We start from the raw sequence: 27561 nt of genomic DNA, 5'->3' as shown, positions 1-27561 counted from the left end.
TTTTTCAATTTTGAAATGAACTCATGTAAAATGGTTGAAGTACTAGCTGGAATATTATCGAAAATCCAATTACAAGAAGTGATACATAAACTTTTAGGACAATCAAACTGCAAATAGAACACAAACATATTATAAAAAGGGATTCAGTTGCAGCATATCTTCAGTCTATTCTCTTCCTGTTCTCTGATTCATCAATGAAAGAGTTGGAATGCTCTGTTCATGTCTGAAGAAATTATCAGGATCAACCTTAGTCTTCACCTTCAACAGTCTGTTAAAATTGTCCTTAAAGTACTTGGTACCCCACGAAATTGATGTTACGAAACTTGTACCATTCTTGTTCACTCCCAAATCAAGATCTCTATAATTCACATAGGCTTCTCTTGGAAGCATGGAAGCATAAGAGGCCATGTAATTATAAAGCTTCCTTATCCAGTCCATGTGCTTGGCTTCAGATTCGGGCTTTTCATCATTCCAAAGGGTTAGATACTGTATCATGAAAAGAACCCCTTTTCTGTGAGGGAAAGGGATTTCGGATTCTGATATCTTGCTCATCATTCCACCATATGGATTCCATATCATCAATGCTGAATCTTCTTCGAGTATTCTTTTCCACAACCCTTCAAGCCCGGTCTCTGGTATTGGCTCTTTTATAAAGTCTGATTTGGCTTTGAAGTAGTTCTTAAATAAAGACTTTCCTTGGAGCAAAACTTCGGGTGGCGTATTTTTCGGATAACCAGCAATGTAAAGCACCGATTGAATCCAACTCATTTCGGTGCAATCTTTTCGGGTCAATCCCAATTCGGGGAAGCTTTCATCCATCACCTGGAGAAGCCTCTCTGTTCTTCCAATAAACATAGCATTATAAGCAGTTTGGATAGTTCTTTCACCTTTCTGTGCATCATCTACAACTTGTATTATGACTCTGATGAAGAGATCTTCATCAATATTCTCAGCAACTAGTTGCCACTTGTGGAGAATTTTTGTTGCATTCTGTTCCAAGGTCTTCGAAATGGTGAAAACTGTGACAGTTGCTGGAACAGGAACGAGTCTTACCTTCCATGCAAGAATCACCCCGAAACTAGCTCCACCGCCTCCTCTAATAGCCCAGAAAAGGTCTTCCCCCATAGAATCCCTATCAAGAATCCTGCCACTGGCATCAACTATTCGTGCATCGATCACATTATCCGCTCCTAGCCCATATTTCCTCATCAGGGTACCATATGCTCCTCCAGTTATGTGCCCTCCAATTCCTAAGCTGGGGCAAAGTCCTGCAGGGAACCCACGAGTCTTGCTTTTCTGTGAAATTCTGTAATAAAGTTCACCATTTGTTGCACCAGCCTGAACCCATGCACTGTTATCCTGGATATCTACAGCAATAGATCGAAGTTTCAAAAGGTCTACAAGTATGAATGGTTGTTCCAGTTCTGATGTGTAAGAAAGGCCCTCATAATCATGGCCTCCACTTCTCACTCTGAACTGGATATCAAGCTCTTTCGCACAAATGACAGCTGCTTGAACATGATTTTCGGTCAACGGAGTGAAGATCAACTGAGGTTTAGGCACGGAAGGTAGCAAGTACCTCAAGTTTTGTGCAGAAGATTGTAAGATGGAGTTGAATGAAGCATTGTTTGGGGCAAAGAAAGTTGTTGAAAATGGGATAGACTGGTCGGAATTTAGAGAAATGCACTGGTAGAGTTTTTCAAGAATTGGTTGTGAAGCAACCAATGAAGAAAAGAGCAGAATCGTGTTCAGTGTAAGAAATAAACAGGTTGAGGATCCCATGATAGAGTTTTTTCACTGATGTAATGCAATTTTTCAGTTGTGTGTAACGTATGAAGGGGGGGACTGAGGTATTTATGGACTTTGTGGTTTCTTGATGGTTCTATATGATATAATGTGAATGTCATGGTTCAATACTTGTCAGGTGGGTGATTTAGGAATATAATGATGAGGTAAGAAAATCAACATTAGTTTATGCTTAATGAATTTCCAAGTGTCTGAGTACTTTTTGACTTCAAAACCGAAGTTTTCTGCCTGAATTTCCAATCTTGCCTTCTAAATTACAAATTCATGTTCATTTGTTGCTTTAAGGATATCTAAAGTGAGGAAAATAACACATTCTATTGAATGGGAAAACGACTCTAGTCACATCCTGCAAACAATTTTAAGTAGAAAAAACAAAATGGTAATATTCTATTTTGCTGTAAATCCCAAAATGTCGTGTTTGTGTGATTTAACTCCTTGCTCATTAAGTCAAACGTGAATACAGTGGTCAAGGATAAACCTTAAAAGTAAAGTAAATGCAAACTTTTTTGGATAAAATTTCATATTCGCCTATTCACTATGGTGCATTTGAACCGGCATGAATGGCGGTCGAGAATAACTTGGAGACTTTGTAGTAAATTATGACCTTACCTACTAATTACAAGGCCATCTTGTTTCAGCCAAAGATAGTGATTGGATTGTGTGTTTACATGGAGGAAATTATAAAATTTATGGATGATTTTTGCTGTGATATTTGAGCCTGGGGTACTGTAATGGTGGGAGTTCAAAATAAACGATGAAAATCAGAGAAAAGGAATCAATAAACAACAGAAAAAAAAGCAGCAAAAGCAAGGGAATCAAAGAACATGTGGGGCATCCACGACTAAAAAATAAATGGATTTAATTAGTGTGAGGAACATGAATTTATCTACCCCAAATACTTTTCTGCATTCAATATTGTACAAAACCTCTGTTTTAATTGATAAAGTATCAAAAAATGACATTTAGTTACTGCAGAATGAAGAAGAGGAAAAGTATCAAGAAATCTGAAATTCTTTTTTTTATATAAGAAAATCACCCCCCCTATTGTGAATTCCCTCCAAACAATCTACTGCTTTATAAAATGAGCTGGACTTTGGATTCATCTAAGGCTGTTCTAGTTTCAGCAACTTCGCATATAGCCCAGAAGAGAAAGGATTGCTTGTATTGTTGCATCTCATGATCATCAGACAAGTGTTGGTTTAAAAAAGTCAGGGTTGCTTGTTTGGTTGGCCGGAAATATTAGAGTGAAATGCATATTCTGAGCGAGGGTTGAACAAAATTTCTCTCTGCATATTCTGAGTGTGGAATTACGATGCATCCAATGGCGTAGGTTGTCGATCCAAAGGAGAAGTCTTCTTCCATTCCAGAATAAGTTTTTTGATCAATAATCAACTTCTTTCGTATAATTGGAAAAAGCGATTGAAATATCATAATGCATACATTGAAGAAGAATTTGACGTATATTATGTACTAATTAAGCTATATATTGCATGCCAAACATGTGCAAAATTCCCAAGACTTAGTGCAGTCAAGCATTGGATAAGCACTGATAATTTCAATGATGCAGCACTAAAATGCCTCCCTTTGTTTTCTTCTTGAGGAGAAGCCAGTGTCGGTATGCTTTGTTCATTCCTAAACACATTGTCTGGATCAAAAGCAGTCTTGATCTTCACCAGCCTGTCGAAATTGCTCTTGAAATATTTCATCCCGTAAATTTTTCCTTCATTGTAGCTGTTATTACCGTTGTCTGTTGTGCCAATATCTAAGTCTCTGTAATTGAGGTATGCTTCTCTTGGATTGCTCGAAACGAAAGGCTCCATGAAATCGTACAATTGTCTCGCCTGATCGATGAAATTCTTGTTTGCTGCTTCACCTTCTTCTTTCCAATTTACAGAATACTGAATCTTGAAAAGGTTACCAGCTCGATGAGGAAACGGGGTCTCTGATTCCGGGATTTCACTCATTCTCCCACCATAAGAATTGAAAACAAGCCCTACTTTACCCATCTCCACAATCTTATTGAATAGCGATTCCAGGCCCGACCTGGAAATGGGTGTCTTCACGTAATCTGATTTGCGTTTCAAGAAGTTGACGGAACCTGAGGTTCTGCTTAAAAGAGCACTTGGAGTGGTGGTGTTTTCGAAATTAGCCCAGTACAGAACTGAATCAATCCATGACATTTCTTTGCAATCGAGTTTGGTCAGCCCCAATTCCGGGAATCCTGAATCCGTGACAGATAATAGCCTGGCAGAATCACCGAGGAACATGCCGATGAACGTTGTTCGAACAGTTCGAGTTTTCTTCTTGGTAACTGGCTGCAAGAGAACCCTGATGAAGAGATCATTGTCAATCTTGTCTGCAATTAGTTGGTATTGAATTAGCGCTTCAGTCGAATTCTGGTCCAGACCCTTTATAATCCTGAAAACGGTAACAATTGGTGGCACCGGGACTAGTTTTATTTTGTAAGCCAGAATGACACCAAAACTCGCGCCGCCGCCGCCGCGAATGGCCCAGAAAAGGTCTTCTCCCATGGCTCGACGGTCTAAAACACTTCCTTTCGCAGTCACAATCTGCGCGTCAATCACATGATCTACTGTAAGCCCGTACTTCCGCAGCAAATTGCCGTAGCCAGCGCCACTGATATGACCACCGACCCCGACAGTGGGGCAGACCCCAGCCGGGAACCCGTGGACTTTGCTCTTTTCCCAGATCCTGTAGTACAGTTCACCTAGCAAAGCTCCGGACTGCACCCAGGCAGTTTCATCTTCCATGTTGATGTCAATCGAACGTAGATTGAACATATCGAGTATAAGGAACGTGGTCTCAGACACGTAGGAGATTCCCTCGTAGTCATGTCCGCCGCTGCGGATCTTAAGCTGCAGTCCCAGTTTCTTGGCGCAGAGGACGGCGGCGCTGACGTGGGAAATCTCCGTCGGACTAACAATGAAGACGGGTTTGGGGGTGGTGGATAGGTTGAAGCGGCGGTTTCGAATGTAGGATTGGAGAAGAGAGGTGAAAGAAGGATTTGCCGGATTGTAAATAATTGCAGAGATTTGGGAATCTGAGACGTTATTATTATCCGTAAAACATTGTACATAGGAGTTGTATACAGAATCCGTAGCTGCTGAAGAACAAGAAATGTTGAAAGAAAGAAAAACAAGAGGAAGAAGAAGAAGAAGAAAGAATGTCTTCATTCTCAAAGCTTCTGGTACTATCTATCACACGTACACTTGTTCATAAATTTTGATTACTACTGTACGTTCCAATGGTGGGACATTGTTTGTATGGATGAATGGTCGAATCTCATTGTTTACAAGCTCGTAGACCAAGTCTTGCGTTTGGGACGGAGTAGGTGAGTTAAATAATGAATTTTATGCATATAAATTATCAGTTTATTAATAAAATTTATTATAGTTTCAAATTATTATTTTGATGAAGATATGTAATTATATTAAATACACTATTTGTATATATGATATGTGAATTTTTTATTTTTTAAAATAGATCATGTAATTATCATTAAATTATATGAAAAATATTATTTATCTATATAAATTTGATATTTTCATAAAAAAATTTATAATTAATATCTTAAATCCAGAATACTAAAAATTCCAACTTTTATATATAATATAGATAGTTAATAGTTACGTGTGTTTATATAATTTAATTAATTAATTACATTATGAGTATGTATAATAATTTATCCTGAGGAATAAATTTTTTATGAAGGTTATTTGATAGAGAAAAAAAGTAGGAAAAAGTGAGTATGTAAATAAATTACTAATGAATCATCATATAATTAAGTCCGCTTGACAAATATGATATAAGGTTAAAACAAGAAATATATAATTGATGTGATTTTCTTGTACCAAACTCCGTTTCTCTCATGTGCTCTTCTTTTATTAATATTTTTTTACATCACGCACAATTTTTTTTTTAAATTTCAAAACAATGATTTTGTTTATTTAAAAAAAAACATATAAATAAAAATATTATTGAATTTTAAAAAAAATCATCAATAAAATTATATAATTAGGTTATGTTATAATTTTAAATAAGATTTCATTAAATAAATTATAAGTTTGTTAATATAGTAATGGATGTTTCAACTTTAACTATATAAGATTATTATTACAAGATAAGATAAAAAAAATATTGCTATCAAAACAATTAACGTATTTATTGTTATAATTCTCGTATTCAGTGTGATATATAGACCAAGTACCGTGTCGGAATGGGGTCATTGTAATTTATGCTATTGCTCAAATAATTGTTAAAAAAAATTTTGAGGAATTTTTAATTTCATTTTTATAAAACATGGGCTTTCACACACAATATATGGAGGGCCTAATTGGGCCATGATCATTTTGGTCACACAGAGCCCATGAGAATAATTTTGAAGGCCCGTTGACCAATTCAATTTCATTTGATATAGTATTTGACACCTCGAAGGAATCTCGAGTTGATTACCGACAATCCAACTCCGCTGGAATCCAGGCTGGTACAAACGAAGCGAATCTTAACGGCTCCTAACATGCGAAATGCCATGACAACAAATATTTGACCGTTGCGGAGCCCCTCTTCTTCAAAGTATATAAACAACCCATCCCTTGCCCGCTTCTCTCTCACTTGCAGAACCCTACACAAAGGAAAAGACCAGAAAGAAAGCTCAGCTAGGTAAATCATTCTTGCAAATCTGTTTGGGGAAACTGTATTTTTTTTTTTACTTGTTTTATGCTGATTTAGATTTATTGTGTTTTGGATCAAGCAAGATATATCGCCATGACTATTGACTGTGAAAGCTGAGACAATGGAAATGGCGGAGGAGGCTGTGAAGTTGGTGGAACAAGTTTGCAACGAAAAGGATCGTGCTTGCGAATCAAAGGCGGTGGAAAAGATTTCTTCGTACAGGGAAGAGAGCAATTTTCCGTCTGATTTGAAGCAGCATGAGAGGAAGGCGTTGAATGAGCTGAAATCTAAACTGGAAGAAGCGATTTCGGGGAACACGTTCTTTAATAATGAGGAAGGAGAAAAGAAAGTGGCTGACATACCCACTGAAGAAGAATTTCAGGAGAAGGAAAATCCCGCGGGAGAAAGTAAAGAAGGTTGTGAAGAAGAGAAGAATAATGGTGATGAGGGCACTGCAGAAAAACCTATTGAATGTGCCAAAACTCCAGAAAGTGATGCAAACATTGAAGAGGAAAAAGATATTTCCATCTGGGGAGTACCCCTTTTGCCTAGTAAAGGGGATGATCGTACTGATGTAGTTCTTTTGAAATTCTTGAGGGCCAGGGATTTCAAGGTCAATGATGCCTTCCAGATGCTCGAGAAAACGCTTCGATGGAGAAAAGAATATAAGATTGATTCGATCTTGGATGAAGAGTTTGGGTCTGATCTTACATCTGCTGCATATCTGAGCGGCACTGATCGCCAGGGTCACCCCATTTGTTACAACATTTTTGGGGTCTTGGACAATGAAGAGATCTATCAAAAGACACTGGCCACAGAGGAGAAGCGTGAGCAGTTCTTGAGATGGAGGGTCCAGCTTATGGAGAAAGGCATTCAAAAGCTTAATTTTAAGCCTGGTGGTGTGAATTCTTTTATTCAGATCAATGATCTCAAGAATTCTCCTGGACCATCCAAGAAGGAGGTTCGCTCTGTGGTGAGCAAAGCAGTTGCTCTTCTCCAGGACAATTACCCTGAATTTGTCGCCAAAAACGTAAGTTTTAACTTCATTCGTCTGGTTCTTCTTTTTGCATTCTTAATCTTTTTATTCATTCATAATGAGCCCGTTCGTTCTTGCAGATTTTTGTTAATGTTCCATTCTGGTATTATGCCTTACATTCCCTGATATCTCCTTTCTTGACTCAAAGAAGCAAAAGCAAATTGGTCTTTGCTCGACCGTCTAAGGTCACTGAGACCTTGCTCAAGTGAGTTGATCTTACCCACTTCCACGTGTATTTTCTTAATTTCTGTGTCAGAAGAAGTTGATGAAAAACTCTGTCTGTGATGAGACAGGTACGTTCCGATTCAAGAAATCCCTATCCAGTATGGTGGAATGAAAAGGGGAAAAAAATTTGAGAATGATGTTTCTGAATTGCTGATCAGAGCTGGATCAACCACAAGCTTTGAAATCCCCCTACCAGAGGTACTTAACGTGATTAATGGAAGGGCTATTCGAAATTTTCCGAAAGATTGATGCTTAGTGTTTCATGAGTACAGGCTGGAACGGGAATCACCTGGGACATTTTAGCTCTAGGTTGGGAGGTGAACTGCACAGTAGAATTTGTGCCTGATAATGAAAATTCGTACACCATGATTATCCAGAAAGAGAGGAAGATGTGCTCGGAAGAGGCACCAGTTCGCTGGACATTCAAGAATAAAGAACCAGGCAAGATTGCCATCACAATTGGTAATGCTTCTGGGAAGAAAAAGAAGGTGTTCTACAGCTACATGTTCAAAAACTCCAGTTCTTGATGTTGCAAAGATTTCAGGTTGCTCTTGCTTTGGCGGTTAGAGAGAGGGTTTTTTTCGAGATTCTTTGTTTGATGACATTAATTTGGGCATTATTATTTATTCTTATTTGCCTTACCCAGTTCTACCAACTAGATGTTCTTGCACATGATTGTTTGAGATTCTTTTGTTTGAATGATATTTTCAGGCAATAAAAAATATTATTTTTCTGCAATTCACCGTTTGTCTGTTAGTCTCTTATATGATTAGCAGCATATTGATAATCCATCTGACCTAAAGAAAGCTTGGAAGCTAGCCTCCACTACTGTCGGATTGTGTTAAAAAATCCACTACCGTGGGATTTTGCAATTCCTTCGATAGGCATGTTCCAAAAAGTTTGATCCACAGAAATTTGTGAAAGCGTTGAAAAATGATCATCAAATATTATAAACCAGGCCTCACGTTGATCTTAGAAAAAGCAAGCAGTTGATTCCAGCTAGTAGGGACATCTTTTGTTTTCTTCTATTGCGTTTATGTTTCGTTGGCATATTAATTTACTCATATTTCTCCTTTTTCCCCACAATTTTGTCACCACAACTCAAGTGGGGATTTCAATTATATATTTATAACATTAATATAGAGACTCCGCCATAATTAAATGACCAAGAATTCAAATTAAAACTCAAATTATCTAGTAATATTGGTTCTTGGACAGTTGATAAAATCTCAGAACGCAGTAAACAGAGAATTGAATCTTTATAAGAACCGTCTTAACCATTAAAACCCACTAAGATTTATTTCTCAAAAGAGTACTACAGAGTACTTATTCAACACAGCTTCTACATTAACCAGCTTTGATCGATTCCAAAGAAAACTTCAGTGTAACCTGAAAAATTAATAAAACAAACAAGAAAACACTTTTAGATACATACATACACTTCTAAAAACCTGAAGAAGATTATTAAATCAGAATAAACGACACAATGACACTCACTTTTCGCAATCAGTGTTCACGGAGACAGGGAAACCAACTTTGATGCTGCATGCCGAAGGAATTTTGCTCAAGAACTTATCTTGCACGCCAGCAAAGTTCTTGACAGCCGCCTTGAGACACCTGCATATGTCTTTCTTGTCGGCAACCGTCTTCACGCTTTGAGCAAGCGTCTGCAGCCCCGCGCAGCATTGTTTCGAGGGGGTTGCGTCTTTCCCCGTGGCATACGTGATGCATGAGGCAGCCTTCGTGTCCACGGTGCCGCACGAGATTGCTGCATTGCTCGAATGAGCAAAGCAGTAAACCAGGGCGAGGGCCAGGAACACGGAGAAGAAAAACGTTCTTCATTTCTTGAATGTCTTTCGAAATTTCCAAGTATTTCAGATGATTGGTGGGATAGTAATATCGATGAATGAATCGGATATATAGAGAGGAAATCGCTTTCAATTTGTATCGGAATATGTGATGTTTGAGTTTCCCAATACGAGATATCTGAATCATCGATTTGGGTAACATATATAAAGGCATTTTAATATCTAAGTTTTTAAATTTTGAGCTCAAACACACAACCTTACCATCCATAGTTGCATATACAAACACCACCTTTGCATTTCAGATTTTATGGTCTTTAATGTACAACATTGCACTTGTGGCTGTTCAATAAAAAGACTTGCAAGAAATCACCAAATTACGAGATCTTAATTCAAATACGCACAACTCATTTGCAAAAGAGAATTTGATTTCCCGTAAATAATGTATTAGTTGAAAACAATATGGGTAATTAGATGACTAAATGCTACTGGTTAATAATTTTTGTGATGTAGTTTTATTTAAGAGTGAGTAAAACTGGATTGGTTCAGGTTCTGATAAAAAGCTCGAATCAAACAATAAATATTATTAGCGGGTTTGCTTCAAACCAAATCAAATCAAACCTAATTATTTGGATAAATTTTAAATTTTGATTTTTTCTTTAAACATGATTTCTAAAACTTTAAACTAGCTATTATAAGGCAAAAACTTGTGTGAGACGGGTCTCTTATTTGAGTCATCCATGAAAAAAATACTACTTTTTATGCTAAAAGTATTACTTTTTATTGTGAATATCGGTAGGATTGACCCGTCTCACATATAAAGATTCGTGAGACTGTCTCTCAGAAACATACTCTATTATAAATAGACAAATTTCAATATGTATACATAAATTAAAGCAGTTTAACAAAACAATTGTGATAACTAACTTACACAAATGTTGTGTAGGACCGGTCTCAGCATGTCGTATTTTGTGAAACTGATATCTTATTTGGGTCATCCTATGAAAAAATATTACTTTTTATGCTAAGAGTATTATTGTTTATTGTGAATATCGATAGAGTTGACCCGTCTCACAGATAAAGATTCGTGAGACCGTCTCACAAGAGACCTACTCCAAACAAATTTAGCATAAAAAATATAAGTTCTCAAAACCAAGTACTTAATTAAAAAAATTCTATAATCATCCGTTATCACATTATAAACAAATATCTTTTAAAAAATCATTTAAAAAAGTAAACAGATTTAAGAAATAAATATAATAAAAGATAACAGATTTATCTTTCAGATAAAATACTTTTATAATTGAAAATTTATATATTTATAAATCGGTCTGAATGAAAACATCATATTAAGATGATGTAGGGCACATGAGCTTCTTTCCCAAAAAAAAAAAAAGAAAAAAAATAAGGATGAAAATGCTGATAAATTTTATATTGGGTGGTTTTGCGCAACTTCAATGAGGGTGGAGTTTTTGCTTTTTAACTCTGGAATCAAATCCACATAAAATAAAAATAAAAATAAATTATGTGATTAGGCTTTTATTAGTTTCTTTTTTATTGACCCGAAATAGTGTATAGATCAACCATTACTCTTATAAGAATAGTAAGCATAAATAATATAAAAAATGAAGTAGAAAGAATCCAAGTGCATTAATTATCACAATAAAGGAACCGCGTTTCATGTATCATTGTTGGTTATATATATACACATCGACTTGACCGAAAAGAAATATCGAATTTTAACAACAACGAATATATCATTTTTTTATGTTTTATTATATTTATTATATGAATGCGTGTTATTTTATCGATGTTTATATAAATAAATACGATAAATATATAAAATTAGGGCATCTACGCATGCGTTGTTTGTTTGTACAATATTTTTTATAATTTATTTGGTTTATATTTAAGTGATAATCAAAATGTAATTATAAGAAATAGTGAGAGACTACATTGTAATTTTTATATACATATTAAAAAAATAAATAGAAAAAAGAAAGAGAAGAAAAAAAAATGAAAGTAGGAATTGACTTACAACATGATACTTAAGAGACTAAGCTACATATAATCTATTCTATTTTATTAAAGATTAGGACATTATAGCAACTATATAGGAGACACCAACTTTTTCTTCCAACTTTACCCTTATATGATACTAATATTACAATCTTTTTTTTTGTTTTTTATTTCAACACACTTTTATTTTTATTTGTTTTATTTCAACAATTCAAAAATCAATTTAGTCCCTCCATAATTTGTCAAATTTCATTTTAGTTCATCGATAATGATAAAAAAGACTGTACACACACGCATCGCGTGTGCAGAATAAAAAATAAAAAATATAAAACGGGTTAATCCTACTGATATTCACAATAAAAAATAATACTCTTAGCATAAAAAGTAATATTTTTTTATGGATGACCCAAATAAAATATTCGTTTCACAAAATACGATATGTGAGATCGTCTCACACAAGTTTTTGTCATATAATTATTAAAATAGAGAATAATGTCATTAGTTATTTTAAATATTTTAAATTTAATAGTAGTATATATATTAAAATTATATTTTATTTGGTGTTTTTATGAAATAGAAGCACAAATTTACAATTTTGGTTGGTTTTGGTGATATGAGACCACTCGGGCAAATTAATAATATCATGAAAACAAATGTATATCGATCCCACTCTGAAAGATGGGAGGAGTCCCATCGAACATCAATCTCGTCATTGAGTTTTCCAGTCATGTCTGTACTTGTTAACTGTTCTATCGTTCTGTTTTCTCAACTTTCTGTCCCATCCACATTATTCCCATTACAAATGCACTTCAATCTTCATGCATTCAATTTCAACCACCACTCGTTCTTTGTTTTATTTATCTCACGATAATAATCATTAGTTCTTAAAATATGAAACGTAATTATCATGGAGTATTTACCAGTTTTTGCATGGGCCAACTGTGGTTGAAAGTAAATAAGCTAAAATTAAGAACATGCATACTTCTATGCAGTTAATTGTGGGATTAATCTGTGTTTGTACTGCGTGAGTTTTAGCATCTTGCGTCCAAAGATGAAACTGATTAACAAGTGATTAATCTCCTCCAGGGGCCGGGCCAGGTTGGTGGTTCTGCTGCGCTCTGGTGGCCGGATAATTGTAGTTCGCAGGCCAATCATAGAAGCTGAAAGGATCCAAAGTCTTGTTTTCACACAACAAAAGATCTAATGGGTCGGGCTCAATTTCTCCCAAATCCCCAAAAAATTCTTCACAGTGGTCATGAATCTCTAAGTACCGGTTGTCGATATCTGGATCCTTTTCCTCTTTCAAAATGGCATGATTCCCAACACTTTCTGTGGTTTCTTTTCTCTCTTCTTCGTTGGGGCTTGAGGACCTATCTTGGGCTTGGGAATTCGGTGATTTTCTTGTAGCAGGATTAGTTTTGATTGGGTGCGATCTCGTGGAGCCCGCGAGAGCATTTCTCTGTGTTGGCCATGGATGGTTATGCTCCGAAGTGTAGGTTATTACCAGCATACTGGGGTCGGTTCTGCTCCGCTCAACTTGCTTTCTTGCTGAACATCCCTTGGAACTACTGCATCTGTAATAACCCCTGGATTTTCGAACATCGACAGCAATCAAAACTTGAAAGTTAGGAAGAAAACTCGGAATTGAATGATATCCATCTTCATTAAAATATCTTGTTCAGTAGGAAGGAAAAGGAAAGCCGGCAAGTATATGATTAGTCGACATTGATAACCATGATTAATCCAGACACTGGGAATAAATAACACAATTACCGTGGAAAAGGGGAGCCCTTAATTGGCTTCTGTCCGTACTTTCGCCAAGCCCAAAGATCAGAAGGAACTTCTCCACTATGACTGGTGTTTGCAGGTGACGGAGCCGGTATACAAACAACCTTCTTCGCCTGGCTTTTCCTGAATTGCATCAAATTAATACATTCTTGGGCCACATATTAAGAAGGAATATTACCGAGTACTGAAACCGCGGGATTAATTTATTTTATGGAGCATCTAGATAATTCATTATCAGAACCATCATTTTCAGTGGTGTCCAAGAGCTGCTCGATCAGCAGTTCTTCATGCCAGCTGCTTTTTGTAGCTTTTTCTATGAAAAAGCCGAAAGCAATGGAGAAATGGGCTCAACAGATCATGAAAGGCAAAAACAACCCCAGATCTTATTTTGGAAACCTAATTCTCTATTGAGATCCTCCATAAACCAGGAACATGTGATATAGCGCGAGTTTTATAATTAGTTGCATAAAATATAGGAATTATACTAAAACTTTGATCAGATAATATCAATCGTTTGAAAGAGAGAGACAATACGCACCTCCTTTTAATCCCCGTATTTTGCGGAGGCGAGATCTGCAAACCTGGGCTCTCCACCAAGCAACCAAGTTTGGAGCTATCTGGGAAAGTCAATACTTGATCATTTGATAATAACGAGGAAGAAGCGGCAGCCCCAACCGGAGGATGATCACATGGTGATACAGCAGGCAGCTTAGGATTCGAAGAGATCTGCAGCATCCTCGAGAACAAATCAGAAGGTCTTTTCTTTATCTCATCATCCACCATCATATGATGAGCAAGATTTACGCTAGGGTTACGATATGATCCTCCGAACGCTCCAAATCCTCCGTTGCTTGAACTGATGGGCTTCATCGTATTCGGGTTGAGAACATATCCAGATACCGGTGTATCCACGCGGAGCGGATCTCCCAACTGATTGAACGGGTCCCCAAAGTCATCATCACAGTGGTTTTCTGAATAACAGCCGATTTGGTTTCTGGGAAACTGCATATCTGTGAAAGAGGTGGAGGCGGCCGAATTTCCAGTTATGCTGCCTCCGCTGACGCTGGCGCGGACTATGTCAGCTAAATCACCCTGATAATTCTCCATCACCGCTCTCGAAAAAACTGGCCGAGAGATCTCATTAATAATTTGACCGAGTAAGTTCACGATGCATGATCTTTTTCTTTAAGAACCTTTACGATCGATCACAAAGTTGAGGAAAAACAACTCAGGACATAAGATCAAGGCGCTGACTTTAGAAGGAGAAGAAGAGAAAAAAAGAAGAATATATATTTGAAGAAAAGAAACACACAAAAAACTAATTAGTAGCACTCCACTGTTAAATCTAATTAATAGGGTTTTCATGAACTAGCTTGTTGATTTCTCTCCTCTAATGATTGTATATCAACATCTTGTTTATATACAATTAAGAGGGTCAAATCTGCGCGACAGTAGCTGATAAAAATAAGACATTATCTTAACTCGTTATTGTTTTTTACTATTATTTCTATTAAATCTAACTTCTGGCCATTTCTTATGTTGTGTTTGCAATATAAACAAGTGCTGGAAAAGGTCAATTTCGAGAAATCGGTGATAGGGAAATAAAGAGGGTGGGCAAACAGCCGCAATTCTCGGAGAAACGCTCCAAAACGTTGAATCCTGGGGCCGCTGCTTATCTGGCAAATGAATGGATTTCATGTGAGATCGTCTCACGAATCTTAATTTGTGAGACGGGTCAATCCTAACCATATTCACAATAAAAAGTAATACTCTTAGCATAAAAAGTAATACTTTTTCATGGATGACCCAAATAAGAGATCCGTTTCACAATTACGACCCGTGAGACCGTCTCACACAAGTTTTTGCCCTGACAAATATATGTATATATATATTTATATATGTTTACTTTTATATTTGTAGACATTAACCTTGTTGTATTCGAACGTAACTATATATGTACCCCGCTACTTAATTATATTTTACCCCACGTTCATGCATGAAACACAACGCTCGCAAGAAAACAAAGTAATAGAAGTTAGATTCTCGAACACAGACACAGAATTAATGCGTTCCAATTAAAAATGAACACAAGAGAATCAGAAGCGTCGTCCTTCCATGTGAATCAGCAGGATGACCTAAAAGAAGCATCTCGTACTAAACAAAAAGTTTACTATGTTACGTAAAGGTGTAATAATAAGTTTAATAGTAAGTAAATAAATTGAGTAATTAATGAAGAGTCGTCCCAAGATATTCATCTCCATATATAAAGAATTTATTCCGATCCACGATTAAGAAATCTCGTGAAGGCTGTCGCATACAAGGCCTAACCCTCCAAAGTGCTTTAAAAAAAATTATGCCACCCATGCATGCGTGAAATTTATCGAGTCGTTAGTCGTTACCGTCTCTTCATCTGTCGAAATTTCTGGATCTGTTTTTGATCATGGCACGATGAACCAAGAAATCAAGGATCCCAAAATCGTCTTTACTATTTTCCATGAAGTTTTCCCGTTGATTCAATCGGTGAAACTGTTAGTTATCCCACATCGGTTGGATTAAATCCCTGAAACTAATATATATGGACTTGGACAATCCTCTCCTCTTGAGCTAACTTTTAGGGATGAGTTAGGTCCAAGTTCCAATCTTTAACAGAAACCCTTTAACTAGTTTAAGTTTAGATTTAGATTTAGATTAGATTGAAATGAATTTTTTGTTCCAATTTTTTCGTTTTCCTAAATATTGCGGGAGTCTAGGGGGATTTGTTAATTACGCTGATAATGGATGTGTCAAGTTGGAGTCATTCTTAATATATATTTTACTATCATGCATTCAACTATACTCAACAGAAATCACTCCCGAGAAGATAAGGTCGATAAACAATTAATAACTAAATGTAATTAATAAAAACGTGTGAAGTAATATAATATTTGTTAGTGAATGAACATTTTCAGAATATATATATATATATATATTATACAGTTTTGATATCCTGCACACCTACCGTGCACACCTTTGTGAGCACCGATGATGTGTCATTCACCCATTGGATGTGATGATATATATATATATATATATATATATATATATATATATATTTCATTAATAGGTACCACGTAGGGAACATCACAAAATGTTGGGCACTATACGAGTTATGATTCAATAAATATTTTATCCGATGTATAGGATTTGGAACACCTTAACCGATCGTGCCCTTGATCCATTTTTTAGATATACTTTATCCTTCCATATCCGATCTAAGATCTACATTTCAAAGAAAAAAACGAGCGAAGGAATAATTTTTTAGGCTCCTATGAGATTTTTTTCATGTACAAATCTTATGAGATAGATATCCTACCCGATCCATAAAAAAAAATTAGCCAAAAGTATTAGTTTTCATTCTAAACATAGATCGAGTCGATCCGTTTCATTGTTATTACTCCAATCTATTTAATTGAAATAACTAATATGATTATTAAAAGCGGTTTATTCTTATATATTTTAGCAATTTTTTTAAATCATGGGTGCCAAGAACATGGCAAGATGTCGCAAATAGATGCAGACAATATTTTTCCAGATCTGAAATTTTAATACAAGATTTAACAGGCGGTGAAGATACTGTCTACAGCTGGTGATAGTTAAGATTTAATTTTGACGTTCTTCGTCTTCTATGGTCTATACTTCGTACGTACGGGAGGCTAACTGGTTTCTTGCAATTAAAAATAATAATTTCGTTTAGACGTACATTTTCATCTTGATATAATCATTATATCCGATATGATATTAATTTTTATTGTATGAATATCGATATTGCAATACATATCAAGTACATAATATGAAAATTATCACAACATGCGATCATAATGAAAACATAAAACGATGTAAATAGCGTTATTTGAGGATCCGAAGAAATGATTATTATACTAAAACTTGTTGATTACAATAGGAAAGTCGATGCACAAAAACTCTTATAACATTGTTTACGGGTCAATTTTATGATACATATTTCCAACCTGATCCAGCCCATGAAAAAGTATTTTTTTTTGGTAAATATAGATCAAATCAACTCATTTTATATATATAAATCTGTAAAACTACCTCACACGAGACTATTTAGGCGGACGAGGTTATAATTTGTTTCTTTAACAAATGTAAATATTAATAAAATTGGGTGAGATTAGGGTTTTTCTTCGTTTTGAGGTCTTCTGAGTGGGCTTGCGTTTGGATTAAACGGTTCATGGGCTTAACTGTAACTAACTTACCAAGTTGTGACCCATCAAGTATCTAGCCCACCAAACTTATTTTCCTCCTGGCCCGACCATCAAGCAATCAATGGTTTTGCAAATAGATTAATTACCATTGGGCAGCCATTAGGCAAGTTGACGCTTTTTAAAAGGAAAAGTAAATATAAAATCGAAACCAATATCACTGAAACATAGGATAACTAATATTTTTGAAAAAGGGAAATCTCGAAAAGAAAAAGAAGGAGTTGAAAGAAAAAAATTTACAATAGAAAATTTATTTTTTTGACAAATATTAGTAGATTTTAAAGAGGAATTAAGCATGACTAAGAAACCCACAAATAAATCTATACAGAATTTCTTTTCCGATACAAATCGGTGGATACGTACGGCATGCTTGGCTCCTGGTACGCCACCCGCCTCACCCGATCCTTCGGCCGGAATCGGTGTCGCCGTGTGGCATACAGGGAGCCAGGCATATCCCAATCCAATGCATACATACCACATATAACACTAATAATCAATCAGTACGACATGTATTAGTCCTTTGATCGATGAAATTAAAGAGCACCCCGGAGACTCAACCAGTGAAAGAAAGAAGCAAGACCAAATTTCTAAAGCATTTCGTGTGAGGCTATATATTACAGGAGTGTGGATGGAGACTACGGTTTGAAATATATATAGGGCGAGACTTGAGAAATCAGTGGAGAATTGACTCGCTTTCCATGTATAAAAGTTGCGCCTGGAATCACTTTAATTACAAAATCACAAATTTCGGGTATCAAAATTTGTAAATATAGAGGTGACCCGTAATTTAATTGCACTCCCACCGTTCACATCAATCTTGTAATCCAATTCTTTTGGGCACAATCACACTCCTCATTCTTTGTTCAGATAATTGGTAATGAACACACACACACACACACACACACAAATATACACATACATATACATGTTATGAATCTTAATATTGAATTTTTTTTAATACAATAATAATGGTCATTGGATTTATCATACGAGACAATGACCGTCACTCAGTCCAAAGTGTTGGATTTCGAATGCAACTTTATTGTCTTTCTCTTGCACCGTAAGTAAAGTTGATTGCTTTATTAGTTTTGAGTGAATTTATTTATGTCTGGTGTGATTGGAGGAAATTGCGATGGTTCCCTTCGCCAACCATGGTCTTTATTGAACTTTGTGGCCTACTTTTTTCAACCTTTTTCGGACCTTCATATTTTCATGTTGTCACCTAGCTACTTTTTCAATCTAACATGGAGTCTTTTTTATTTGCGTCATTCATGACATGCAACAGATTGAATTTATAGATGATCCATCGTTCTTCTTAATCAAACGAATAAAAAAACAAACAAATTTTTTTTCCATAATCAAATCTATCGTCGTCTCGTCGTCCAATGCGATGGAAAAAATTGTTTCATTCTGTCTCTGATCATGGTCTAATTTATGTTCGATGTTGTATGGGTATGTGGCTATGTGTGCTTTAAAAAAATCATCATATATTATCACATCGTAATGCCTAACAAATGTACATATGTATCTAAACAAAAGACACTCAGGCTATGCCTCTACACTATATGGTCTTGTCAACTTCGTGCATGCTACAAAGAATTTGTTCCATTAATTACTTTATAGTTGGACATAGGAATTATTGTATTATACGAATTACATAGTACAGTTTTAAAAATTATTTGAATATATTTAAAATAATATAATTAATATCGCTTGAGGAAATCGACTATAAACTTGACTAAAAATATCGATCATAACTTTGGCTTACCAAATAACAATATTATTAGAAAATAATCAATGAGTAGGTATCTCGTGAGACGGTTTCATGAATCTTTATCTCTGAGACGGGTCAATCCTACCGATATTCACAATAAAAATTAATATTCTTAGCATAAAAAGTAATATTTTTTCATGGATGATCAAAATAAGAGATATGTCTCACAAAATACGAGCCGTGAGACCGTCTCACACAAGTTTTTGACATTATCAATACATATATTATTTTTTGTTAAATATGAGTGATAATACTTACTAAATTAAAAAAAAATTTATATAAGTTTTAGTTTTTGTCCCACCAATATATTAGGGTTTACTTTTTGTTATTTCTTTGTTTCACAAATAATTTTATATTTTATATTTTGAGCACTCCGACTTAAATTTTGGAAGAAATTAAGTCACACTTGACGTGATTACGCGTATAAATCTCAATATATGCATAATATATTATAACAAATTTCATAGAATGATTGTTTAATAAATAATATAAATTTTAATGTTTAATGTTTAATAATTAATAAAAAAATTATTTTAAAAAATGAGTCGATCACGTGAAATGCACGTGCATCCAGTTTCCCGGTAAAACACCTCCACCTGGCTACGGCATTGCAACAGGTGTTCGTGTATTCGTTTCGTCAGCAGTATCATCGTCCTCCATTTCATTCCGAAATCAAGCTCGCTCGCTGAATTTCTCAACCTTTCGAATTCCAAACAACACAATCCCCTATTCTTAATCTATTGGATCCTCGGATATGTCAACCAATTGCGAAACCAAAGAGAATCGGATTCCGGATGAGGCGATGACGATATTGAAATCGATGGCGGCGCAATGGGACGACATAACCGACGTGAACGCGCTTCAAGTGATTCCGCTCAAGGGTGCTATGACTAACGAGGTGTACCAGATCAAATGGATCACCAATTCAACGCATGAATTGCATCCGAGATCCAGGAAAGTGCTGGTAAGAATTTACGGTGAAGGCGTGGACATATTTTTCGATCGCCAGAATGAGATCCGCACGTTTGAGTTCATTTCCAGGAAAGGACAGGGCCCTCTCTTGCTTGGACGCTTCTCCACTGGACGCATCGAAGAGTTCATTCGCGCTCGGGTAAGCTTCATTAGGTTTGATACCACGGTTGTCTGTGCTTATCAATGTATGCTCATCTGTTATGCATGTGATTGTAGCATTTCACACACGTTTATGTTCCCCGCAAGTTCAGTGCTTTAACACGTCCATGCATATGCTCATACTCGAAACTATACACCTACAAATTAGGTTATCCATCAAAGGCTATCCAAAATGAATCTTTGACATTTAAAACATTTGACCTTATGTCGATTCTTCCAAAAGCTCGGGCTCGTAGGAGCCATCACAATGGCATCGACTCATGAGTCATGAAGTTATTTCAAGGAGCTCCAACCAATATGTCTAGAATCATGATATCTTTGTCTTTTCAAGTTAGTTGTTTGGCTTGTTATGTTTGCAGTATTTTGTAGTTGGCACATGGGAGCGAAGGTGTCTTCAAGAAATGTATTCGTCCTGGATAGTGGGTTCTCAAGAACTGAAGAAAAAAAGTACATGATGAGAGCTCAGTTATGGCAACTCAAGAATTTTGTCTGTGCTATCAGTTCATAGACCAGAGCCTAGTTAGTGGGTGATTTTTTCATGGGTATTCATGCTAGTAGCTCATGCAACTTGCTAATTTGACATTAGCTTATTATCTTTTTTATTTACTGAGAGCAGTTTGTGCCATGGTGGGCTTTGTTAGAAAAAATACCGAATTATCTGATGTTATTTTCCTTTGGTTGTCTCATTGTAGACACTTACAGCATCTGATCTGCGTGATCCTGAGATATCTGCTCTCATAGCTGCTAAAATGAAGGAGTTTCACAGTCTAGATATGCCTGGGTCCAAGAGCATTGTCCTCTGGGATAGATTGCTGTATGCTTATCTCCTCTTTTGCAGTTGATTCAAAAGATTGATGTCTCTGGATTATAGATAACTTATATATATATATAGATTTATTTATATAATGATTCTTACGCTGTAGTTCATCCCTTTTATGGTTCAGTAACTGGCTTAAAGATGCCAAACGATTGTCTTCGCCACAAGAAGCTGAGGCCTTTCAGTTAAGTGTCATGGAAAATGAAATATCTGTACTGGAGAAAAGTTTAACTACAGCTCATCAGCTCGTAGGATTCTGCCACAACGACTTGCAATATGGTAACATAATGATGGATGAAGAAACCAAATTAATAACCATAATTGTGAGTACCGCAATGCTCTGCTAACTTTATCTATGAATACAACACACAAAATCATTTTTGTTAAATTTGAATTTAAGAAATTAAATCTCTTGTACACTCTTCCAAATACATCAACTGAAATTGTTTGATTCAGGCAGACTCTCAATTCTAGTGTTGCAAATTTCCTTGGACTACTAGCTTCCTAATGCAAAATATTAAGGCAAAATAAAAAAAGCCAACTTAGTTTTTGTCTGATAGTAATGCGTTGATATTGTTTCATATGTCTATTGCCTTTTGATCTACGTTACCGAGTCGATCATGGACTGTAGGATTATGAATATGCAAGTTACAACCCTATAGCCTTCGATCTTGCGAATCATTTCTGTGAGATGGCCGCTGACTACCATACAGAAACTCCTCATATTATGGACTATAGTAAATATCCAGGTAATTTTCCACTTTTATTCCCCCAGCAATATTATAATGGATAGCAAAAATACTCCCTTGAAAGTTAATATCTTCACTGTGTAGCCAGGTTTAAAAGAGCGTCAAACGTTCTTGCATATATATCTGAGTTGCTCAGGTACTGTTTTGACTGAAAAGTTTATCAGCATGATTTTTATTTTTGACGTGAATCTTTGATAAACAAAGTATAATACGTACTATGAATTTCCTTTGAACCATCAGAGTTTTGTGCAGGCAGTCAACCTAGTAACTTTGAGGTTGAGCAATTGGAAGAGCAAGTGGAGAAGTATACTCTTGCAAGCCATCTCCTCTGGGGCTTATGGGGCATAATATCGGTATTTGCTATATAAACCTCTTTGATCTTCCGAAATTTGAATGTTCCAGTGAATCAATGTCTATCAATGCACTGTCTGCGTTGAAATGCTGGTTTTGTAACAGTCTAAAATTAAATCCCTCAAGTTTCTCATAATGTTTTTAAACTTGTATCAGGAACATGTTAACAAAATAGATTTTGACTATATGGAGTATGCAAGACAGAGGTTTCAACAGTACTGGAGGAAGAAATCTGAAGCACTGAAATGTTGAAGTTCTAAAACAGATACAAAATGTTGATGGTAATACTGCTTCGTTTTTTTATTTCTCTGTTTTAATATTTTTTTATTTACTATTGTTTCTTATATTTTTTCAAAAAATCCCATTGTAGCACTTATGGGGTGTGAATAAACAGCAAGTTTTATTAGAGCAATTCAAATACCCCCTGTTCATATGGTCAAAACCATCTGCAGTACCTGGTGTGACTCGAATGTAACAACATTGGATAATTGTTGACCACTTTCCTCAGTTTATTTTTTTATAAATCCTTATTTGAATTATTTTTCTTGCTAAAATAATGTTCCGAGTTTGTGTGTTTTATTTGAAAATTTTGCTACAATCGAAGAACTACTTATAATTTGAAAGTGTTGCTACAATCGAAGAACTACTTATAATTTGAAAGTGTTGCTACAATCGAAGAACTACTTACAACTTTATGGGTATTTAATTGAAGCATGTGCAATGGGGGTCGGGGGATGATATTATCGACCATTGTGATTTTTGTGCAATATCAGCATTTAGCAGTTAATAGTTGATATTGAAATAGCAAGAAATTAAATTTGGTCCCATTTCCGTCATTTTCAAATATAATGGAAAAACAAACTTAACAAAAATTGAAAAACATTTTTTGAAATTTGACTATATAATATAATGGAAAAACAAATATAACAAACGTTAAAAAAAAAACAATTTTTCCTTTATGTAATTGATTTAGTTGTTTAAATAATTTATTTATTTACTAATATTTTATATTATCACCATGTTTTTGTGCTACACATGCACTTTAGAAGGCAGGCAAGAAGAATTAATAAATGGAAACTAAATTAATGACACTGGAAGTTGAGTCGAAACATTGGGAAAGTTACGACTTCGTTTTCCTCGAAAGTGAATACTGGCCGTTGACCTGTTGACTAACCTATTGTTTGAACAAATTTGGTGTCCGATTCATTCAATTTTATTTCTTAAATAAGTCCGAAAGTTAGCACTTGGCCCAGTCTCCCAATCACAGACATGAAACCTATTTCCCAACTAATTAAATATATATAACTAAAAAGTTAATTGCGTTACAAACAGAAACATGGTTTCCCATTCAACAACCGATACGTACATACATACAAGCAATACTTTCTACACGAAATTGGTGACACAACAGAAATTCATTCTTTGTATTTGATTTTTGATTTAACATTAAAGGCGTAGAAGTACTGGAGGAAGATCCGAATACAGGCTCTGCTCTATAGATCAATTTCTCTTGATATATATACATATATATATGTATATATGTATATATATGCTGGATTTGTGGTTGTTTTTGAATTGGGCAAAGATAGGATCCATAGATGTATATATATATATGTTAAGAAGACGTAAATTATGGTGGTGAGGTCAAACACGTGAATTATGGGACGTCGAGCTTTGGCAAGTGGACCACCAACTTTGGAACCGTGTAGTAACGTCAATTTTTTTATATATCATTCACATAATTTTATTTGAATAAGTTGCAACCGAGCAATTTCACCCGATATTTCCAACGACTGAGTGTATGAACTACGTACTTGGAAGATTCTGGGGTTTGATTATGACCTTAAATATTGAATTGAAGAGGCTAAATTCTGAAGTACTCCTATATAAAGCAACACTTCCTTGCCTTGGGAAGAAAACAAGCAACTTCCATATTTTTAACGGTAAGATCAAAATCTGTAAGCCATGGAAGTTTTGGCCCTTGTTCTTTCCCTAGCTCTTATTGCTTTTACTGTTGCTCTAACCTTTAAGTTTAAGCGAAGCGGTACACGAAACCAGCTTCCACCGGGCAGCTTTGGGTGGCCGATCCTTGGAGAAACTATCGAGTTCTTGTTTGGAAAGCCGGAGAAGTTCGTCGCAGACAGGATGAGGAAGTACTCGCCTGACATTTTCAAGACCAAGATCCTTGGAGAGAACACAGCAGTCATTTGTGGCCCGAACGGCCACAAATTCATCTTCTCCAACGAGCAGAAGTACTTCACCATATTCCGGCCCCATCCCATGCAGCACCTTTTCCGCTCATACCGATACAACGCAGCAGCAGCCCCACCACCTTCTCCACAAATCCAACGCTCCGAAGAAATGAGAACGGTGCGTCAACAAGGATTCTTAAAACCTGAAGCCCTGAAACGATATTTACCGAAAATGGATTCCATGACACATCAGCTATTGCAAGACCACTGGGCAGGGAAACATGTAGTGCTCGCTCACCCTGCTGCTAAGATCATTACTTTGACTCTTGCTTCTCGCTTTTTTCTTGGCATTAATAATCCAGCTCGTATATCGCAGCTCGTGAAACACTTTGATAAGGTCACCTCCGGCTTACACTCCATCATGCTTAATTTTCCTGGAACCACTTTTTTTCGCGCACAAAATGCAGCAGATGCAATTAGGAAGGAGCTGCTAAGCGTTATTAAGGAGAAGAAACAAGCCATGGCATCTGGATCGCCTATGCAGGATATTTTGTCGCATTTGATCGTTGCTACGAACCCGAGTGGCAAATCCATGGCGGAGACTGAGATTGCTGACAGAATCATGGGTTTGTTAACTGCTGGATATAGTACGGTTGCCGCAGCTATAACTTTCTTTATGAAGTATGTTGGCCTAAATCAGAAAATTTATATGAAAATCCGAGCAGGTACGTAACTAACAAGTAACAACACCCTCTAAAACTATATATCCTATAGTTTTCTTTTCTATTCTTTGTGCATTACGATCAAGGTCTGTATTTACGCAGAACAAATGGAGATTGCGGCATCCAAGAAGCCTGGGGAACTATTAGAATGGGAAGACGTTCACAAAATGAAGTACACATGGAACGTGGTTTGTGAAACCATGAGACTAGTCCCCCCTCTCCAAGGGACTTTCAGAGAAGTTCTGGCAGAATTCACCTATGCTGGATACACAGTTCCAAAAGGTTGGAAGGTATGGTCAATCATAAGTACTACTCTATTTATAATGAACTTCAATTCGCTGGAGAATATAATACACACACACACACATGACACATGTTTTGACTGTAGAATATACATATGCACGTACACATGCAGGTTTATTGGACAGCGGCCACGACGAACATGAACCCAAAATATTTTCGGGATCCAGAAACGTTTGAGCCATCGAGATATGATGAAGGTGAAGCGCCTCTGCCGTATAGTTATGTACCATTCGGAGGCGGGCCAAGAATGTGCCCCGGTAAAGAGTATGCTCGGCTAGCAATATTGGCGTTTGTTCACAATGCTGTGAAGAATTATAAATGGGAAGTAGTTGATCCCAATGAGAAGGTCGTAGGTGACATGATGCCGGAGCCCCAAAATGGCCTGCCGATCCGCCTGCATCAGCAATAAGCCACCATTACATGGAAATAGGAATACTCAAAGTTTGGTGTGCATTTTTTCCATCGATTTAATAGATTATGTTTACTCTGTTGTAATTTTTATTTGCATCAGCATGCCTTGTTCAATTTAAAATGATTCTATTGTTAGAAGATAAATATACAATTAAATAAATAAATACGTAATTAATTTATAAGTTTGAGATCTTAATTTAAAAACTTTTGTTTAAAAAAAATTTGAACTTTGGTACAAGATGTTACGTAAAATTAATGGACTAAAATTCCCGAACCATACATTTGATGTTCATGCAATTCCAATACATTTACTAGTGTGCTGATCATCCATTGCGTGTATATAAAATATGTATTTCCGTAGATAATGAATTTGGTTTCGTCACTATATATATTTTACAAAGTCAATTTCAAGTAACAATTGGTAATATGATATTTTATAATTAAAAAAAAACAAATATTGTATCAAGCAAAAGTGACCTATCAACCAACCAATTAAACCAAAACAAGAAACTATGTAACCAAAAAATATGTTAAAAGATTGATATTCGAAACTAACTCAACCCAAAAATTAACATAAGAAGGATAATTGTTGAAGTTCACATACGAGAACGAACAACGGGAACATAAAATTCACAAAGTTCACATATGAGAATGAACAACGGGAACATAAAATTCACAAGACATTATTGGGTGACCAATAAGACAGTCCGACACATAACGGCAGAATCACGTTATTGATGGCTCATAGTACAGTCCAACAAATAACGGTAGACTTAGTCTATGAACAATGTTAAGATTTAGATTTAGATATTTCAATCTCAAAAACTAGTTCAAGAGGATAATACACATCTCTAGAGACTTAGCCGATGTGATACATTTAGCAAAATACATCAAAACTTTGCCAATGATGATTAGCAACAGCACGACATGAAGTTGCACTGAAAAAGAAGCAAAAACTACACGAACAATTTAAACTGCGACACAATATTGTAAATTAGCAGTCTCATCCTCCATTTCCCAGTGCCCTTGATCAGTTAAAGAAAAGGGAAAGTTTCTCCGGAGTTCAACTCAACCCCGAGATCATCATCAGAAATTCCGAGAAGTTGCTTCATAAGTCATAACCGATTTAGCACCTTCATCTTCATCGCCGTTTGCCATCGGATATCGGCCCGTACACAGTTGTGGTAGACGCGAAGGCTTTTGTGTTTTCCTGGTGATCGGTTGCTGACATATATATATGTTTCTTAAAAAGATACATTGTTTGTTTCATAGCCAACACTGGCACACTATAATTTTCAAAGGTGCGCGAATGGTCGTGTTGAATAATTTATTTAGCCAATATATTTATTTGTTGAAATTACAATTTAAATCATAATTTAGTCGATTTAAACACCCTGATTCCGTTTATCCATACCGTACTTCTTTAAACTTTGATACCAAAAAAGTGGAAAAATATGCTGAAAGAGGGTAATTTTAGT

General features: G+C 35.9%; 6 protein-coding genes across 12 annotated transcripts; 3 read left to right on the top strand and 3 right to left on the bottom strand.

The window, feature by feature from the left end:
* Positions 1 to 34: 34 nt before the first annotated feature.
* Positions 35 to 2027, bottom strand: LOC142542536 (monolignol oxidoreductase AtBBE-like 15). The gene has a single exon (XM_075649219.1). It carries the CDS (start codon positions 1780 to 1782, stop codon positions 166 to 168), a length of 1617 nt encoding a protein of 538 aa, XP_075505334.1. The 5' UTR covers positions 1783 to 2027; the 3' UTR covers positions 35 to 165.
* Positions 2028 to 3137: 1110 nt separating this feature from the next.
* Positions 3138 to 5068, bottom strand: LOC142542535 (berberine bridge enzyme-like 21). The gene has a single exon (XM_075649218.1). It carries the CDS (start codon positions 4998 to 5000, stop codon positions 3270 to 3272), a length of 1731 nt encoding a protein of 576 aa, XP_075505333.1. The 5' UTR covers positions 5001 to 5068; the 3' UTR covers positions 3138 to 3269.
* A 1208-nt stretch (positions 5069 to 6276) lies between these two features.
* LOC142542534 (patellin-4) lies at positions 6277 to 8497 on the top strand. 2 transcript variants are annotated; one of them, XM_075649217.1, is made up of 5 exons: positions 6277 to 6486; positions 6578 to 7528; positions 7615 to 7739; positions 7828 to 7957; positions 8032 to 8497. In XM_075649217.1, exons 2-5 carry the CDS (start codon positions 6620 to 6622, stop codon positions 8284 to 8286), a joined length of 1419 nt encoding a protein of 472 aa, XP_075505332.1. In that variant the 5' UTR covers positions 6277 to 6486; positions 6578 to 6619; the 3' UTR covers positions 8287 to 8497. The 2 variants fall into 2 exon arrangements, with proteins under 2 accessions (XP_075505332.1, XP_075505331.1); XM_075649216.1 differs by having other exon boundaries at positions 6278 to 6486; positions 6582 to 7528.
* A 3792-nt stretch (positions 8498 to 12289) lies between these two features.
* On the bottom strand, positions 12290 to 14829 carry LOC142541444 (putative WRKY transcription factor 14). Its single transcript, XM_075647981.1, has 3 exons — positions 13910 to 14829; positions 13357 to 13494; positions 12290 to 13169 (listed from the first exon to the last, which is right to left on the bottom strand). The coding sequence occupies exons 1-3, from the start codon at positions 14476 to 14478 to the stop codon at positions 12656 to 12658; spliced, it is 1221 nt and encodes a 406-aa protein (XP_075504096.1). The 5' UTR covers positions 14479 to 14829; the 3' UTR covers positions 12290 to 12655.
* Positions 14830 to 20027: 5198 nt separating this feature from the next.
* Positions 20028 to 22994, top strand: LOC142542532 (putative choline kinase 2). Of its 6 annotated transcripts, none has more exons than XR_012819536.1 (7): positions 20028 to 20518; positions 21231 to 21352; positions 21483 to 21678; positions 21987 to 22104; positions 22189 to 22240; positions 22357 to 22457; positions 22612 to 22994. XR_012819536.1 is itself a non-coding variant. In XM_075649215.1 (7 exons), exons 1-6 carry the CDS (start codon positions 20162 to 20164, stop codon positions 22450 to 22452), a joined length of 933 nt encoding a protein of 310 aa, XP_075505330.1. In that variant the 5' UTR covers positions 20028 to 20161; the 3' UTR covers positions 22453 to 22457; positions 22612 to 22994. The 6 variants fall into 6 exon arrangements, 4 of the variants coding, with proteins under 4 accessions (XP_075505330.1, XP_075505328.1, XP_075505327.1 ...); XR_012819535.1 differs by having other exon boundaries at positions 22345 to 22457; positions 22612 to 22663; XM_075649215.1 differs by having other exon boundaries at positions 22193 to 22240; positions 22361 to 22457.
* Positions 22995 to 24284: 1290 nt separating this feature from the next.
* Positions 24285 to 26182, top strand: LOC142541443 (beta-amyrin 28-monooxygenase-like). Its single transcript, XM_075647979.1, has 3 exons — positions 24285 to 25372; positions 25472 to 25659; positions 25785 to 26182. The coding sequence occupies exons 1-3, from the start codon at positions 24421 to 24423 to the stop codon at positions 26079 to 26081; spliced, it is 1437 nt and encodes a 478-aa protein (XP_075504094.1). The 5' UTR covers positions 24285 to 24420; the 3' UTR covers positions 26082 to 26182.
* Positions 26183 to 27561: the final 1379 nt, after the last annotated feature.

This window comes from Primulina tabacum, chromosome 4 (assembly GCF_025594145.1).
Source record: "Primulina tabacum isolate GXHZ01 chromosome 4, ASM2559414v2, whole genome shotgun sequence".
Classification (NCBI taxonomy): domain Eukaryota; kingdom Viridiplantae; phylum Streptophyta; class Magnoliopsida; order Lamiales; family Gesneriaceae; genus Primulina; species Primulina tabacum.
The sequence above is the reverse complement of the archived record's forward strand: the minus strand, read 5'-3'. Positions and strand labels throughout refer to the sequence as shown.

Excerpts from the sequence above, each read along its gene's own strand:
- LOC142542535 (XM_075649218.1), bottom strand. The coding sequence starts at position 5,000 with ATGAAGACATTCTTTCTTCTTCTTCTTCTTCCTCTTGTTTTTCTTTCT.
- LOC142542534 (XM_075649217.1), top strand. The coding sequence starts at position 6,620 with ATGGAAATGGCGGAGGAGGCTGTGAAGTTGGTGGAACAAGTTTGCAAC. Across the intron at positions 7,740-7,827 it reads GTCACTGAGACCTTGCTCAA|GTACGTTCCGATTCAAGAAA; the intron begins GTGAGTTGATCT and ends GTGATGAGACAG. Across the intron at positions 7,958-8,031 it reads TTGAAATCCCCCTACCAGAG|GCTGGAACGGGAATCACCTG; the intron begins GTACTTAACGTG and ends TCATGAGTACAG.
- LOC142541444 (XM_075647981.1), bottom strand. The coding sequence starts at position 14,478 with ATGGAGAATTATCAGGGTGATTTAGCTGACATAGTCCGCGCCAGCGTC. Across the intron at positions 13,495-13,909 it reads AATACGGGGATTAAAAGGAG|GAAAAGCCAGGCGAAGAAGG; the intron begins GTGCGTATTGTC and ends GATGCAATTCAG. Across the intron at positions 13,170-13,356 it reads AAGGGCTCCCCTTTTCCACG|GGGTTATTACAGATGCAGTA; the intron begins GTAATTGTGTTA and ends TCGAAAATCCAG.
- LOC142542536 (XM_075649219.1), bottom strand. The coding sequence starts at position 1,782 with ATGGGATCCTCAACCTGTTTATTTCTTACACTGAACACGATTCTGCTC.
- LOC142542532 (XM_075649212.1), top strand. The coding sequence starts at position 20,162 with ATGTCAACCAATTGCGAAACCAAAGAGAATCGGATTCCGGATGAGGCG. Across the intron at positions 20,519-21,230 it reads AAGAGTTCATTCGCGCTCGG|ACACTTACAGCATCTGATCT; the intron begins GTAAGCTTCATT and ends GTCTCATTGTAG. Across the intron at positions 21,353-21,482 it reads GTCCTCTGGGATAGATTGCT|TAACTGGCTTAAAGATGCCA; the intron begins GTATGCTTATCT and ends TTTATGGTTCAG.
- LOC142541443 (XM_075647979.1), top strand. The coding sequence starts at position 24,421 with ATGGAAGTTTTGGCCCTTGTTCTTTCCCTAGCTCTTATTGCTTTTACT. Across the intron at positions 25,373-25,471 it reads TTATATGAAAATCCGAGCAG|AACAAATGGAGATTGCGGCA; the intron begins GTACGTAACTAA and ends GTATTTACGCAG. Across the intron at positions 25,660-25,784 it reads CAGTTCCAAAAGGTTGGAAG|GTTTATTGGACAGCGGCCAC; the intron begins GTATGGTCAATC and ends GTACACATGCAG.